General features: G+C 50.2%; 1 protein-coding gene across 1 annotated transcript in view; it reads right to left on the bottom strand.

Moving 5' to 3' along the window:
* The window catches only part of CAPN8 (calpain 8), a 45,436-nt gene that overhangs the window by 22,690 nt on the left and 6,283 nt on the right, over nt 1-16,463 (bottom strand). Inside the window, 1 exon segment of the mRNA XM_004691121.1 lies at nt 15,002-15,071. Coding sequence (XP_004691178.1) covers nt 15,002-15,071 — 70 coding nt within the window.

Here is a 16,463-nt window from a genome sequence, read left to right as displayed (position 1 = left end):
CCCCAACCCCACCCCATTCCTCTCTGGGTGCTCCGCACAGAGCAGGGAAGTGAATGCCTTGGCCCTTGGCCTTGGGGCTCCCCTGTGGCTGATTCCCAGGAGGGGCTCCCCAATGCTTGATGAATAAAGTAAATAAGCAATGAATCACTGAGTCACATTTGTTTTCTTGTGCAAATCTCCACCAGCACCTTGCCAGGGTTTGCACGGGAATCTCCTGGGGTGTGAGGAAGGGGATCGAATTATACCTGACAGATTCCACCTCCACCAACAGCAGCGGTGGCCATGGCCCCAGCTTCTCCAGGGCTGAGGGAAGATCCAAGGGGAGAGATCTGGGGGCTCGGCGTCCGGAGGTTGGGGGCCACAGCTCTGCAGCGTCCTCTGGGGCAGGCGGCCTCCCACAGACCCTCACCGGCCGCCCTCCTGGCTGGGCGCAGCGGCCTCCGCTCTCTTCACAGCCAGGCTGACCGGCTTCAACAGCCCACCTAGGACATTCCTCAGACATTACAATTCCAGGCACGGAAACAAAATATCCCTCAGCTGCTGACATCAAACAGGGCTGCCCAGCTGGAGGAGAGTTTAATTTTCTCTTCATCTGCCTCACTCGTGACATTTCACAGAGTCCACCTGGCTCTCACTGCAGACGCAGATCTCCGAGCAGAGGTGGTGGGCACCGGCTTTTGGATTCCTGCCAGTGACTATACAAGGTGTGACTGGACTGCCATGACTGGACTGCCGTGACAAAGACGCTTTTCTAAGCAGCATCTCCAGATCAGCGCGTTCCATTCAGCGTCCTCTTGAAAGAAGAGCCATTTATTCCGGTGCTCAAAATATTCAGGAACTTTCTGGGGGGCCTGCCTTGAAGCCTGAGGCATGTTTGTGGGGTTCTTCTCAGTAGGGACTTGGTGTAGAACATAGTTTTAATTTCGGAAAGCAGCCAGAAGACGTGGGATCCAAGATCAGCAGGGAGTAAGGCGGATAAAGCTGATGGGCGACTGTGGATGATCGTGATGTCGACTCCCTGGTCCAGGCCGCCTTCAGCCCGGGGCCGGTCACTGGCCACAGGTTGAGCCTCAGGGAGGTAGAGCAGGGTCTTCTAGGTCACTGACCTCCTGGGAAATCTGGGAACCATCTGGGTTTCATCCTTCCTTCTCCTTGTCCAGGTTGCATATGTATTGGTCTAACAGTTCTGAACATAATAAGCTGATTTTTTTTATTACACTCAAATAATGACACCCTAGAGCCTGCCCGTCTCACTGCCTCAGTGATCAGCAGACAAACCCCCAACTAGAACCATGAAGTCGTTGTTATGTGCTGTCCAAAAAAAGTGTAAGTTGTAAAGACGACTAGGAACCCAAAATTGATCAAGGCAACATCCTTTTGGAGCAGAATGGCCAGCGGGAGACCAGGCTGAACCACATTCACCACACCTGACCCCTTTGGAACCTGGGTTGGCCGCAAAGCATGGCCACCATGGGGCCAGGACCTGACAGCCAGAGGGGAGCAAGTCTGGACACTTCTCGGAGGACGCAGCAGCGCCATCGGCTCTGCCATCAGAGCCCGTCCGATCCCCGTGCTGACTGCAGCACCCCTTCCTCACACAGCACCCCTTCCTCTTGCAGACGCTTCTTGCTCCTTTAAACAGTCTTATTATGCTCTCTGAAAGACCTCTGCGTGCCCCATGCCCACATGGAGGCCTCCCAGCCTCCTGAGTGCACTCCCCTGAAAGCCCCACTTTGTTCTCACTTGCAGCGAAAGCTCCGGTTTGCTGTTGGATTATTGTTGACAACATTCACCAAGAGACAGTAACCTTGAGGCAGTCTTTGTTAAAAAAGGAATCTCTGCCCCCCCTGGTGGCGCAGCGGGTTAAGCAGTGCACAAAGATGCTTAAGCCACTTCTGCATGATTTCAATCCCTTCTTGCCCCGGAGTATATCTACTTTGCGAGGCTGAATTCTTCTTACCCGCCTGCTGCTCCCCTCAGCAGTGTACTTCATCAGCCAGCCTGTTCTGCTCTCCACTGTCTCTGGTGAATCCTCTCACCGCCCCTGCACCTCTGGCCTATACCCCAGCTCTGTATGCGTAAATAAATAAATCTTTAAAAAAAAAAAAAAGCAATCACTAAGTTTCAACATTCCCTTTACAGACAGATGTTGATTTATTATCACGAACACCTGAAACTTATAGAATGTTATAATATACTGTTACTCCCATAAAAAAATTTTAATTCCCTTTACATGTTACAATCCAGGTTTGAAGGTATGAACACCTAGAGTTATTATAAGCCACAGGTGGCAAGAACTCAGACTCTAGGTGAGCTTTTCACCACAGGTGGAAGTGGAGATGCTGCTGGACAGCAGGTAGAAAGAGAGGAGGGGAAGAGGAAAGGTCAGATTGGGGGAGCCCTGCTGTGCCCACCCTCACCTTGTGCTGAACAATGGCTGAAGCTGGAACAGTAGCAAACATCCAGAGAATTTAAAGAGAAAGTCAGAGCAGAAAGACTTATACACTCCCCACTGGGAACACCACAAGGGAAATAAAAAAGGCAGCCTGGAGTGTCTAGGTGGGGAGGAGGCGAGGGGAGAGAAGGTGACAGAGAGAGCCACAAGGTTCCCAGTGCAGCCAGAGGGTGACCGGGCTGAGGACCGGAAAGATGGCCCCACTGTACAGGCCAGGCTCCCACTGCAGGTGGCCGGCCTGCGCAAGGAGGCGGCCTCCTCAGCCCGGGAACCATGGTACTGATGGAGGAAGGAATGCAGGGGAGGCACCTCAAGACTGAGTCACACAAAGGGGACAGGTGGAAGGGGCCAGTGCAGCATCTGACGCAGCCGTAACATCAAGGGCTCAGGCCCACGCCCGATGTCCAAGATGCCCGGGATTCGTGGATGTCTCCAAGAGGTCCCGGCAGATAACAGACAGCTGGGCTGTGCTTGAAGCTCAGACACAAAAGGTAAAAGATAAGGACATGGACAAAGCTCATCAGGAAATCTCCGGTCCTCTCAAGTTCTACCCAGGCTCACGCGGAGTGAGCCCCTCCCAGGAGAAACTGCCTAAATCAGGGCAGTCTCTGCACCAGCCCACCTGTGACTATGCAGGTGTTTCTTCCCACCCACTCTGTCCCTCTGAGGGCAGCAGCCTCCTTGCCTGCCTGTGACCATGCCGGCACTTCTCTGCACTGACCTCCCCCAGCGGGGATTGCTCTCTCCTGGCCATCTGCCTGCAGCTACGCAGGCCCCTCCCTCTGCAAGCCTGTCCCTCTCGGGGCCGCTCTTCCTGCCCGCTTGCACCTCTGCAAGTGTCTTTTCCTCTCCTGTCTCTTTCTAATAAACTTACTCTTCAAATATAACTGAGTCTCTGTCTCATGAAGAATCTCGCCGTGTGCCGCTGAAAGGGGAGCTCTGGTGAAACGTTTCCCAGAGTGAACCCAAGAACCCCAAACTCAAAAGATGACAACAGTACCAGGACGATAGGCCACAGCTTGGGCCACTCACATCTCCCGGAGACCAGCCAGACCAGACACCGGGACAACACCAAAGACCTCGACCTTCTTTTGAACCAGGTGCCTCCTGGGGAGGCCAGCGAGGAGCTCCCTCTGCGACACAGAACGCTCCGGAAACAAGTGACTGAGTGAGGAACATGTATCCAAAGAGATGAGCTGAAACCAGCAAAGGCAGAAGCACCTTTAAACGGCCACTTCACATTTTTCTCCCACCTCACCTCTGCGGACATGGGGGCTCCCAGCAAGCTGAGAACAGTGGGGCACAATAAAGCCGATGGCACGTCTGAAGGCCACGCAAAGATTCTGACCCTGCTAGTAGGTGCTTGTTTGTGAAAATCCGTCTTCAAGGTTGGATCACAGCTGAGGCTCCTCAGATTGAGGCTGTTCCCAGGGTTTTATGCACTGGTGCTATTTTAGCTCTGCACATTCCTGCTAACAATCACACCAGCCACCTCCTCCCCGCTCCCACGGGTGGGCTTGAGTTTTCCAGACCTTAGTATCTAATTCTTGCCTTCTTAAAAACATCACCACACAGACACAACACACACACACACACACACACACACACACACACACACACACTCTGCTTTTCTGGCAATGCCCATCTCTCTCACCAAACTAAAAGCTCCCTGGAGGCGGGCAGTGGGCCTCATATTTCTCATAAATCCCAGCATAATAAAATTCTTATTGCATGAAACCATATTGAACCATATCAGTATGAAATTGTCAGAAGTGATTTGCAAATTCAGCCTAATTATCTGCACAAAAGCCTTCTGACTTAGCCCATTGTGCTGTTGATAAGCAGGGAGAGATAAAACAGGCTGTATGACTACTGTCTCAGACTAGAACCAGATTTAGAACTTAGTTAACAAAGCTCCTGTAACATTAGCCAACACAGCTAGCTCTCTTACTCGCCGTTCGCAATTTGAGCTGGATAATTCTGTGCTGCGTGGGGGTGTCCTGTGCCTGATAGGGTATTTCTGCTAGAAACCAGTAGTCCCCCTGGGGTAGGGAGCACCCCCCACATTGAGAAGTAATGACCCACAGCAAAATCAGGGGTTGAGGAAAGTCCTTCTGCATTTGGAGGGAGGTTAGGCAAAATGACTTTGCCTAAATCCGCCCTTGCCAATAAAGGCTCAGTATTACAAATATCATGATGACGATAATGGTGATGAGGATGATGAGGTATTCTAGCCTCCAACTACTAATGGCTACTTCCTCCCACTTCCCCTGTCCTTCTCTCACTCTGTCTTCTCTGGCTAGTGAAATTGTAACAGCCAAAGGAAATCTCTGATTTGCTCCTCAAGTATGGCCCCAACACAGAGGTAGGACCCACCCGTTCCCACTATTTGTGCCTCTGAAGACTTCCAGCACAGTGTGATTAGACTCAAGCCCGCCTATGGCCATTTGACCTCTTCCAGGTACGCCATATAATCATACCACCTTCTTTCCCTCGGAACCATATAGATGCCAGCCCTCACCTCTGCAACCAGAAGCAAAGCTAGCCATTTCTGAGCTTGCGAGAACTTGTAGGTCCCACTCTACAGGATGGGCCAGCCCCCATCCTCGGAATGCCCCCCGCCCTCCTCTGGGCTTAGCCCATGCCTGCTAGCCCCAGAGATGCCAGGCTCCAGCTCTACCATGGCTCTCTGGCACCCCAGGGCTCCTGTTGACTTTGAAACCATTGTCGCCTGCTCCACATCACCACATGGTAGCAGTGCCTGGCCCAGGAAGTCAAGACTCAGCCATGGTGGCACCCCCTGTGCATCCTCAGGAGGAACCTCCTTCCTCTGAATGAGATAGTAAATGTCCCCCATCCGGCATGAGCCTTTGATCTTTCTTGGAAAGCGAACCTTAGGGAGCAGGTTTTGCATGCCATCATCACTCATCACCACTTGGCAAGCATCGCCATGTATGGGTCAGTGTGTAGGACTATGGGATGAAGACTGGAGAAGCTTCAAAGCTTTGAACTCAGAAAGCCTGGTTTAAAGCCTAGGACCTGGGCCCTCCCTGGCGCAGGTTAAAATGAAGCGCCACGAAGCTCGCCACAGCTGCTTCAGCACAAGTTCACTCCCCAGCCAGGGTGCTGACCCACCTGGCAAGGCAGACCTCTCCTGACCCGCCCGCTGCTCCCCTCAGCAGTGTACTTCATCTGCCTGTCCTGCTCCCCACTCTGTCTCTGGTGAATCCTCTCACCCCCTGCACCTCTGGCCTGTACCCCAGTTCTGTATGCATAAATAAATTAATGTTTTTTTTTTAATCTTTTAGTAAATCTCCCCACTCTCGCACCAGCCTCCAATCTTCCCTGAAAAACATATCTCTGGGAGGTTCCCTTTCCTCAGGCCTAGGAGTGTTCTTGCATGTCCTCTCACTCAGCAAGACTAAAGGGGATCCTCCTTCTGTAAATGTCTGGGAGTTGTCATTTGAAGGTTGCGGAAAGAAGCAAACTTGTCATGACCTGAAAATATTCACACACTTGCACTCAAACATCCTCCCCCCTTCACGCCAGTGGCTGCCCCACCAACCATGCCAGTCTCGCAGGCAAATTACAATGCAAAGTGGTTGCCACATGGCAGTGATGTTTTGCTAAATTTGCAGGATTTCGCGAAGCTGATGAAAGTGGCATTGGAGACCGCTCCCGAGCCACTGCCCAAAGAGAGCCTGGCGCTTGAAGCAGTCCAGCTGAGAAAGAGAAACCCAGCTGGACGCAGGCAAGACTGGCACTTCAAAGGGAGAAGTCTGGGCATCAAAGGACCGAAAGAGGACCTGCGAAAGCTGACAAATGTTCTTTGAATGTTCTTAGGATTCTGCTTCGAAGCTCAAGTAGGAAGCATCTTGCTGACTTGTCATTTTTTTCAAAAACAGCACACCCCTCAAAAAGAGGGGTGAAATCTCTCGTTTTGAGTGGATCCGTTTCCTGTTCTAAACTTTACCAGAAGCTGCAATTATAAGTATTGTGAAACATAAGGGGGAAAATTACATCACCTCCTTGAATTCGTATACTCATCAAACCTGCTTTGACACAGTCGATGAAGACATACGGGCTTCTCCCTTAGCTCAGTGGCCCCTTCCAGTGCCAGTCATCCGGAATAGCGGGGTTTCTTGCATTGCACTTGTGTCCTGCCTGTGGCCTTCTTCTCCCCCTGCAGCGAAGCTGCCCAGACACGCCCCTGCTATAATCCCTGGCTGGGAATACACTTCAAGCATCAGGAACCCCTGGATCTGACCACATCCCCCTTCCACCCTTCCATCAGCTTCTACCGTCCCTGCTGCTGCTCCTTCTTCCTCCGCCTCCGCCACTTCCTTGCAAGTCCTGCCCAGAGTCCCTGCCACCCTTTCTAGCCAAAAGAACTTTGCTCACTTCCTTTCCGCTGCCTGGTTCCTTCTTCCCCTCCCTGTTTACCAGGAGAGGAGACAGCACCAGTTTGTTTGAAGAAGGCACTTAATAGACATTTATAAACCAAGTGAATGAACTGTGAAAATTCTCCCTGGTTCTGACAAGTGCGTATGTCTGCTAAAGTACAAGTCCCTTCGCTCTTGTAAGCAGCCTGCCACTCACCACCCCTGCATCCTCTTGTGATCCCCACCTCCTGCTGGATTTGTAAATTAAGAATCTAGCACACCACACTGGAAAGTCATCCTCACTTTATGGGTTCCAGAAAGCAAGCTACCCTGGTTCTGGAAGCAGGTCTCCAGAGCACCTCAAGCCCCGGCATTGCAAATATCCAGGAACTCTAAGAAAGCCCAACCATGTGCTCAGCGGGGATTGGTGCGACTCTGGGATGAGTCACCAACACAGCTTCAAAGATTAGCCCCAAAACGTGCTGCCATTTTTCTGGGCACTCTTGGTGTGCATCCTCAGAGCAACTGTAATTTTGTTATCCTCCAAATCACTCCTTTCAAACCATCCACCTGTAACACACTGCACTGAATAATCACTTCTGCAGCCCGGGTAGGTGGACTGGCATCACATCGCTGCTTCCCGGTTCCCATGGCTACCCAGAAAGCTCCCCTCAGACTTGACAATAGAATGGGAGCAGCTGTGATGGGGGGCGGCTGTAACACTGCACAGCACTTGGCCAAGGACAATTCTGGCCAGGGGGGGTCTTTGGTTTCCAGGAGCTGCAGAGCACCCCAGAGCGTTAATGGACTTCAGAAAGGAGGAAAGAACAGGAAAGGCTGGCAGGCCATCTTTTGCATCAGAAGCCATCTTGTTTTACCTTTTAACTTAACCGTGGGGGAGAAGAGACAGAAAACCCTTCACAGCTGAGAGGACTTATTCAAATTATTTCAGGGTTTCTTCTAGCTGTTCAGGAAGCCCACCAGATAATGCTCATCTCATTTATGCTATTGTTGAAGGAATAAGGTTCAACGACATGAGGCTGTTTCAGTACTTCCCATCCTTTCCTCCCCCCCCCTTTAAATCCAACCTTTAATGCTATTTATTAAGAGGGGAAAATTTCTTAGCAGATTATAAAAATGGAATTGATCACCAGAGGGGAAAAATCAGTAGGCAAATACATTTTGGATTTATGTAAATACATCTCAAGACCAGTTGATGGACGTGGTTTGCTTGCTGAGTGTAATTACAATGCCCTTTGGATTCAAAAGTCACACAAACTGCTAGAAGCCAGGTCAAATGAAAGGATAGGGCGCAGGTTCATCATGACCTCTGGCAAGACTGAAATCCGCTCACATGGGGATCACAAGTGCTCACTCACTTTTGGTGCTGGGTGAAGGAAAGCAGTTTGGCTTACTTTGCAATTCTGGGTCCCAGCTGATAAGGAGGCGCCCATGGCCCTGTCTGGGTCTGGCTGTCTCCTCCACCATATATGGCCATAGATCCAGTACACCCTGCTTATCCGCTCTTTTTCTGTAAATCATTTTTCATTACTCTCCGCCTGCCTAACCAGGGCCTGGCCAATGGGCATAGGCCACGGTACCCCTTTTTAGTGTATATAAGTTCGGTTCTAAAATAAAGACTTGAACTTCTTGGTGAACAGACTCACAGCGTCCGTCCTTTCCTTTCACTGGGACAGTCTGAGAGGTGGTTAAACGCCTCCCTCCAAAAATGATTGTAAGTGATCTGGCACCTGCAAATCAGTCCTGGGATCCTGAGGCTTCCAGGTGTATGTGTGGCTCCTTCAAGTGCATCAGATCCTGGACACTGGCCAATGGAGAGTGCCCATGGCAAAAGGCAGGTGCATACTAAGAATGAGGTGACGAGAACTTAGAGGCAAAAATGCCCAGGAGCCCATTGGGGCATTGTGAACAGAAACAAGGTAATTTTAGGCTGAGGAAATGGCCTGAGTAACAGAGCCTAAGAGCAAAACGATACAAAGAGAGTCAGGAAAGAAGCAACACTGTGTGTGTGTGTGCGTGAGGAGGGGGCCCTGTCATGTTGCCGGACCCGCAACCACAGAGAAAGCAGTTTCAACCAGCAGCCAGTGCAGGCGTGCCTGGGGCTCCTCTCCAAAAGAGCAGCGACTCCCCGAAGACCAAAAGAAGCAGGCTCGCCACAGCCAGGGGGAGCACAGGAAGCCCAAAGGGCAGAACTGTCACTCAGGCCCAGCAGGGCCTTGTGTGGACTTGGAGGATAAGTCAGTCCTACCTGGCTTGCAGAGCTATTCGGCTCGGCTTGTACAGTGCTGGCCTGCACTACGATTGATATATTTGAACAAGGGAGGCTTAAAAGTCTAGATTTTAAAAATAAATAAATAAAAAGCTAGATTTCTGGCTTCTCTCAAAAACTGCAAGATTGGCCAAAATTCCTCTAGATATTCTTTTTTTTTTTTTTTGAGGGTCAATATTTATTGAGCATCCGCTCTGTGCCAAGTAGTATCCTCCACCCTAAAAATGTTTCTAAATGCATAAAATTAAAAATAGGACGATAAAGGATATATTCACACAGTTACCAGTATCTGTTTAAAATTATAGTAAAGTTTGCGCTTCTTCGTGTTCTGCATTAAAACAATTTGGAGTGGGGCCTTGTAAACGGCATAATTATGAGGTGACGGTATTTTGAGGTATTTCCAACAACTATAATGGGAAGTGAAAATAATCTGATTTCTATTACTGTGCTTCCTTGCCTGCATTCAAATGGAAAAGAAACAAGTTAGGGAGGAATGAGTAATAACTAAAGATGTAACAGTAGAATTCTTCATGCTCTGGAAAAGAATCTCAATTTGCAAATCCTCCTATAACTTGCTGACTCAAGCTTTCAATGCCATTATAGAAACAACCAATTTTTACTACAGGGTAAATGGTTGTCCCAGTCTGTTTCCTCAGAGTCGACAAGACAGTGTCAGTAGTGAGGCAAAGCAGGAGGGCAGTGAGTACTCAGTCAAGAAGGAAGAGAAGGTAGGTCAAAAAAGATGGGAAGCCGTCTTTGGGGAGTGAAATGAGACCCTGTTAGTGTTGGGAGTGACCAAAGATTTACTAACAAGGACTGAATTAGGGCGGTAAAGAATTGAGCCTTGCATCCAAGCTTGATAAAGTGGTAATAAACTCCCCTTGAGATCCTGGATGGGACTAGCTGAAGGTGACAGCGAACTGGGCCTCACATCAAGGACACAGCGATGAGTCACCCCTTTGGAATGTGAACTTAGAATCTATATCAGAGACCCTCCCCCCCTATAGGGTTGGCAGTAGCTGCAGACCCCATCCTAGGGGCTCTGGCTCAGCTGCTATCGGGGAGCAATAAACTCTGCTTGCTCAGCCTTTCTGCCTCCCGCCTTCCTTTCTTGCTGCCGGTCACAGAAGTTGGGACAAAACAGTTAGCAAGTGAACTTCCTGCACATCACCTATGACGGGGTTTTGCTGTCATTGGCAGTTTTTCTGCCTCCTGGAGGTTGGGCCTGTGATTTTCAGAATCAATGAGGAGGTCTGACCCTTTATATTCTGTGAGGTTTCCTCTGATTGCTCATTCAAAGTAACTTTACTCTTGGTGAATTGATTTACTTCACCCCAGTCCTCCAAGGATGCTCAGACCCAAAGATGTCTAGGAAAGTGTTTTTCAGATGCTGACACCAGTCCCAGCCACTGACAGTCCCGTGCCCTGGCACCTGTTTCAGGAGGGCGGGCCCCATGCAGTGGGGAAACCTGACCCACAGAGAGAAATCAGTGTGAACGCGGGTGAATTGGTGATGGGAGGCCCAAGGGGATTACAACTGAGATGGGAAAATGCACAAAATGAAGAATGATATAAAAAAAATTAAAAATTAAAAATAAAAAAATAGGCCCTCCCTGGTGGCGCAGAGGGTTAAAGCACAGCACTGAGAATCTGAAGCCACTTCCACATGAGTTCGATTCCCGCCTGCCGCCTGCCCCGGAGGTGACCACATGGCGTGGCAGACCTCTCCTGACCCGCCCGCTGCTCCCCTCAGCAGTGTACTTCGTCGATCTGCCTGTTCTGCTCCCCACTCTGTCTCTGGTGAAGCCTCTCACCGCCCTTGAGCCTCTGGCCTGTACCCCAGTTCTGTATGCACAAATAAATAAATAAATCTTAAAAAAAATTAAATAAAATAATCAGTGTAAACAATGCTCCAAAGAATTTAGACAGTGCTGTTCATGCTTACCCTTTAGAATCATTCTTTCTCTTGTTCTTACAAAACAAGAAGACAGAATATCAAGCTCTATTAAATCAACACAACAAAGATGAAATATATATGTGTGTAGGTATATGTGTACATATACATGCGTGTATACACACACACGTATACATATAAATTCCATACAAAAATCAGGTCAAAAGATGAAAAAGAGTAGAAGAAATAAGCACACACCAGCACAGACATGGAGGGAAGTATAGTCAGAAAGGCAGGATAAAGAGAAAACCTCAGAACTCCCCAAATCCTTCAAAGGAAAATGTCTCATTTTCTGATCCTGGTCTCCATGGCAAAATAATCACCAGTAGATCAAAAATTTGGATAAACATTGTAGCGTGTGTTATTGAGAAAGCACTATAATTCTCTCTAAATTCAGGCAAGTCTCTATCCCTCATCTGTCAAAGAAGAAAATCTCCCATTCCCTGTTCCTGAGAACAGCAATTGTTAAATTTCATTTTTCAGAGATCAAGTTGCTAGACGACTTCCGGGTAACGTCCCATGTGTGGCCTATCAATCCACTTATACCTTCAGGTGTTTCAAGGTCTGTTGTATTTTCTCAACCACAGGCATTAGTGACGCCTGGTCTGTGCTCCCCTGCATGTGGGTGGGCTCGCTAATCAGCAGGCCCTGCGGAGTGCAGGACAGGCATGGGAGCAGAGCAGAGCCCCTTGGGAAACCACCGGATCTAGTGATCAGGACTCAGAGGCGTCCCCTGTGTCCCTTAGCCACTGCCGCCATCAGGGCCCTGGGGCATTGTCGTTCCTGGCCTGTCCCTGGGACACCCTCTATTGCCAACGATCAGTGAGCACTTTAAACAACTTGGTGTTCCTACACAGCAGTATCTGAAAGCTGAGACCAGATAAACAACTGGTTTGACAATCTCCCCATTTTACACTGTGAAAACTGAGCTGATGAGGCCAAGGCACGATGATCCAGGTCTCCCTACATGTGTTTTTTCCTTCTACCCCAAGTGCTGAATTAGCCGCAGCTAGTGGGAGATTCCCAGAGAGAGAGGAGAGGGGTCCTGGGGGGCATTTCCAGAAGCATTGTAGGCTGATGGATTTGGGGGTCAGAGGAGTTGACAGGGTCATTAAGTTCAAAAGTCAGGCCACCTGGCCAGCACAGGCTAGCCAGCCTCCTTCACCCCTACTGACACAGAGCCACTGCCCTCTCCTCTTGGAGAACACCCCCTGTGTTTGGGGGACACATTTGCAGTCATAACGGGCTCCCAACCACAAAAGTAGGCTCTTGACCCAGGCTGAGCCAACAAGATGCTACCCCTCTGGCCAAAATACAGCAAAGATCCAAAGTCCTAAGATTAATAAAACCACGGCTGCTTTATGATGTAACTAGATTGAAGTTTGGGACCCTCGTGGCCATGTCTCTGGCCAGAGGGAGCCGGACTGCATGGGAGAATGAAACCAACCCCCAGAGACCGGCAGAAATGCGAGACTGACAGAAAGAGCTCCAGGACACTGAGATTCCAGGCCCCTCCCCAACCCCCCAACCAAGCCAGAGCTGTCTTTCCCTTCCCAGAGTTGAGATGAATGAGCTGGTAACTTTCCCTCTTTTCCTGAAGACAGTTGGGCTGGACTTCTAAAGGCAGTGATCAGAAGAGCCCTGACCGAAGCACAGACATGACTTACTGTCAGGGTAGCACAAAGCCGGAAACGGGTGTAGGACAGAGTATATTTCAGGGACTACAGAGGCCTTTGATGCTCGGGACACACCAGCCAGCATGGGAGAGACAGACTGCACTGGGACAGAGAGCAGGGGCCAGCAAGGCCCAAGTGATGTGCCAACATGGGCCTGCTCTGGAAATGAGTTCAACCCATACAGAGCAGCACACTTCTAGCTTGCTCTCCCACTAGATGGCAAGGCCCTGAGATTTCCTCACATTCTGGGGAAACAACGTGTGTGTGTGTGTGTGTGTGTGTGTGTGTGTGAGACCCTCGCCAGGTCAGGAGACTGAGGCCTCCATAGAAGTCAGAGTCGGAAATGCTGGGCCTGCCAGTGACCCCCGTCCCCAGCGTGCCAGGGCGAGGAGGGCCAGGCCTCAGAAGTCAGGGAGACATCAGTTTGGGAGTTGTGTCACCCAAAGATATCCACTGAATTATGTACATAGAGGGAAACCCATGTGGCACTACTGTGGATGTGGACACTGAGCTGCTCAACCAAGTCATATTCCACAGTAAGAATCATTTGGACCAGGCCCTCTCTGGTGGCGCAACGGGTTAAAGCACAGCACTAAGAAGCTAAAGCCACTTCCTCATGAGTTCGATCCCTGCCCACCCTGGAAGTGACCCACATGGCGTGGCAGACCTCTCCCGACCCGCCCACTGCTCCCCTCAGCAGTGTACTTCATCCATCTGCCTGTTCTGTTCCCCACTCTGTCTCTGGTGAATCCTCTCATTGCCCTTGCACCTCTGGCCTGTACCCCAGTACATGAATAAAAAAACCTTAAAACACAGCCACAGCAGCTGGACTAGCATAGCTGGCCTCCAGGACAGGGTGTGGCTGCACTAACTTGGACCTCAGTTGGATCCTGATTGTTGGGTTCATTTCCTGCACTTCCGGCTGGGGCTCCATGGCCGCCCACCACACACACACACTCACTATGGTAACTGCGGCCTCTGGGGTAACCCACTTGTCTCCTTGCTTAAAACTACTCAAAGGACAATCTTTCCCAGTTGACCCATTAAAATGCACTTATTAAAGGCCTCTCGCCAAAGTTAAAGCATGTCTAACAGGAAGCTGTTAAAAGCAGAGATTCACGGTTGTGGTTCCATGAGACGAGTGCTCGTGAGGTCATCCAGGGCTGCCCGGAGCGAGATGGGCCGGTGCTCCGAGAGCCCTCCCGCAGAGGCTCAGCACACCAGGCTGTGTTTTCAGGGAGCGGGGCACCCTTCTGTGTGTGATAGTCCAAACTGTTCTCACTGCTCCACTGTCACGTTCCATGAGCTCTGATCAAGGGATATTTGCTTTATTCATTAAAGGGGAGAACACTGGAAGCATTTCAGATAAATACTCAGAGTTTCAAAACCACAAAGCTTTCTCGAGGAAACCCCTGACAGATGGAGGGTTAGCGGGTCCACATGGGCGCTGAGACCTTGTGTTGCTGATTCTCACCAAGTCGGATTGGTTCCCTCCTTGCCTAGCAAATTTCTAATTCCCTACTTTGTCGTTGTCACTGGGTGGCAGCTCAGGAGCTCAGTGAATGCAATTCAGGGCCACGCTGTCCCATAAAATGCAAGCGTTGTCCAATTCAAGGCAGAAACTCCCCTGTGAGGCCCTGGATCTGGAGGGCTTATGAGATCAGCAAGGCTAATCTGCTATCAAGGAGAACCTCAGCCTCTGACACTTGAGGTTGGGACTTACACAACCAAATAAAATCAATTACTTCCTAAGCTTAACTGCGCCTGATTTAAAGTGAAGAGGAAAGGTCGGTTCTTAATTCCAGGGTTCCAGGTCTATGATAGAAAACTAGAAAGCTAGAAAGCTAGAATTCTTTTTTTTCTTACAAATGATAAAAGCAGCTATTATGGCAGCTCATCACTGGGGAGGCAGGGCCTTTGCAGAGGGCAAATGATGTCTGCTTACACGTAGGGACTGTCGAACTTAGCACTCGAGGTTGTGTCCTCTGAGTTTACAATCCTGGCTCATCGCTCTGGTATGAGAAGGGTTAAATGAACCTGTTGAAAACCTCCTAGGGAGAGCTGAAGGGAATGGCCACATTAGCTCCACAGTGAAGAACAAAGTCTCAAAAGCACAAATGTATATGGACAAAGCACGGACATAATTTAATCAGTCAGCTCTAACAACTGAATCCGATGTTACTCAGTACACACACACACACACACACACATGCCCAGTACAAACAGGGCTCTCCCGATACTCACCTAGACCACCCTGACAAATATCTGTGCGTGTGGCTCCATCAACAATAAACTGGGGGCTGGGACACAATTCCTGAAAGAAATGTGGGACAAGCATGAATCACAAGATGCCCGTGGGTGGTGGCAGCATGGGGGAAGGAACTTTAGAGTTGGAGCACTCAGCCCTGGAAGAAACCAAGCGCGTGGTTATTGCATAGACCTTACCTTATTGCTGCAAACCCTGAAGCCCAGAAAGGTGGGAGACCAGCCCAGTAGAGTGGGGGCCAGCGCCCTCTGCCCCCTGCAGCCAGTTATTACTGTGCAGGCTGTGCGAGGGTGTAAGGGAGGGGCTGGTTTCAGGGAGTCAGGAGAAAGGCAGAGGCTGAGACAATGAAGTAATGAAATGGGATCTCACCCGTTCAGACAACAACCCGCTTTACAGAGCGGACTGGAATAGGGCTTAGCTCTAACAAGAAGCCACGTGCTCCGTGGACACCCATTAGATCCTCAACTAAACGATGATGGGCCCAGGGGCTGCGGAACCCCGAGCTGTCACACGTGGGAGGAGGCCTCGGTTGTGGCAGTCACATCCCTGCCACTTCTGCCCTTGGCAACCGCAGAGCTCCGTTAGGGCACCGTGAAGCCTTCCGTGGGCATTTGTGTCCTCGCTGTCTACCCAGCCAGCCTTGACTGAGTGCCCATCTGCGGGCAGTACAATGTGAGCAAGGGCAGGCAGAGGAAAGAGGGGGCGGACGGGCTGAAGGCAGGGCAAACCAAGGCTCTGGCCACGAGCGCGTTTGGTCTGTGTAGGAAACTAAGCTGACATTCACAACAAAATCGAGAAAGGTCTAGAGCCTAATAATGGAATGAGGACCAGTTAGACTGAGGGAGGAAAATGAAAAATGCCCAGTAAGAATCCTGCTAGAAAGAACTAGAGGGAAGAGGATGTGCCCCCTGGAAGGGCAGGAATTAGGAGCAGGTGCCAGCCAGCGCCCCGAGGAGGGTGGGTCTGCCCAGCCCCAGGTAAAGGGCTGGGGGTGCGAGGCTCAGGGTGCGAAAGGCCCGCCCACGTGTGACCAGGTGCCCTGGGCTGCAGGAGCTGGACACACGTCCCACCCCTGCCCTAGAGGTGAGAAATGGCAGATCCCGGGTCAAGAAAGCAAGGGGCTGAAGGCAGACATGGGGGGGCCCTGAACTGGCCTTCCGGGGTGTGCTGGGTAATCTGGCCCCTGCCCACCGCCCTGCGTGACGCGGCCAGCTCTGCTCTAAATGGCCAGCTATATCACCTTTGGGTTGACCTTTTTTTCTCCCCAGTATTAAAAAAAAATCATCAACTTTTTTTTTAAATAATGTATGCTCACTGGTACAAAAAAAAAATCTGACAGTAATTAATACTTTTACTTCCTTTTTCTGTTAACATTCTTACATAGACTTCCTGAAAGCACTTTATGTATACCTGAATTGCAGGTCTTACACCTTTTTGTTT

Source organism: Condylura cristata, unplaced genomic scaffold (genome assembly GCF_000260355.1).
Source record: "Condylura cristata isolate star-nosed mole 26May11 unplaced genomic scaffold, ConCri1.0 scaffold00030, whole genome shotgun sequence".
Lineage (NCBI taxonomy): Eukaryota > Metazoa > Chordata > Mammalia > Eulipotyphla > Talpidae > Condylura > Condylura cristata.
This window is presented reverse-complemented; position numbering and strand designations above follow the sequence as displayed.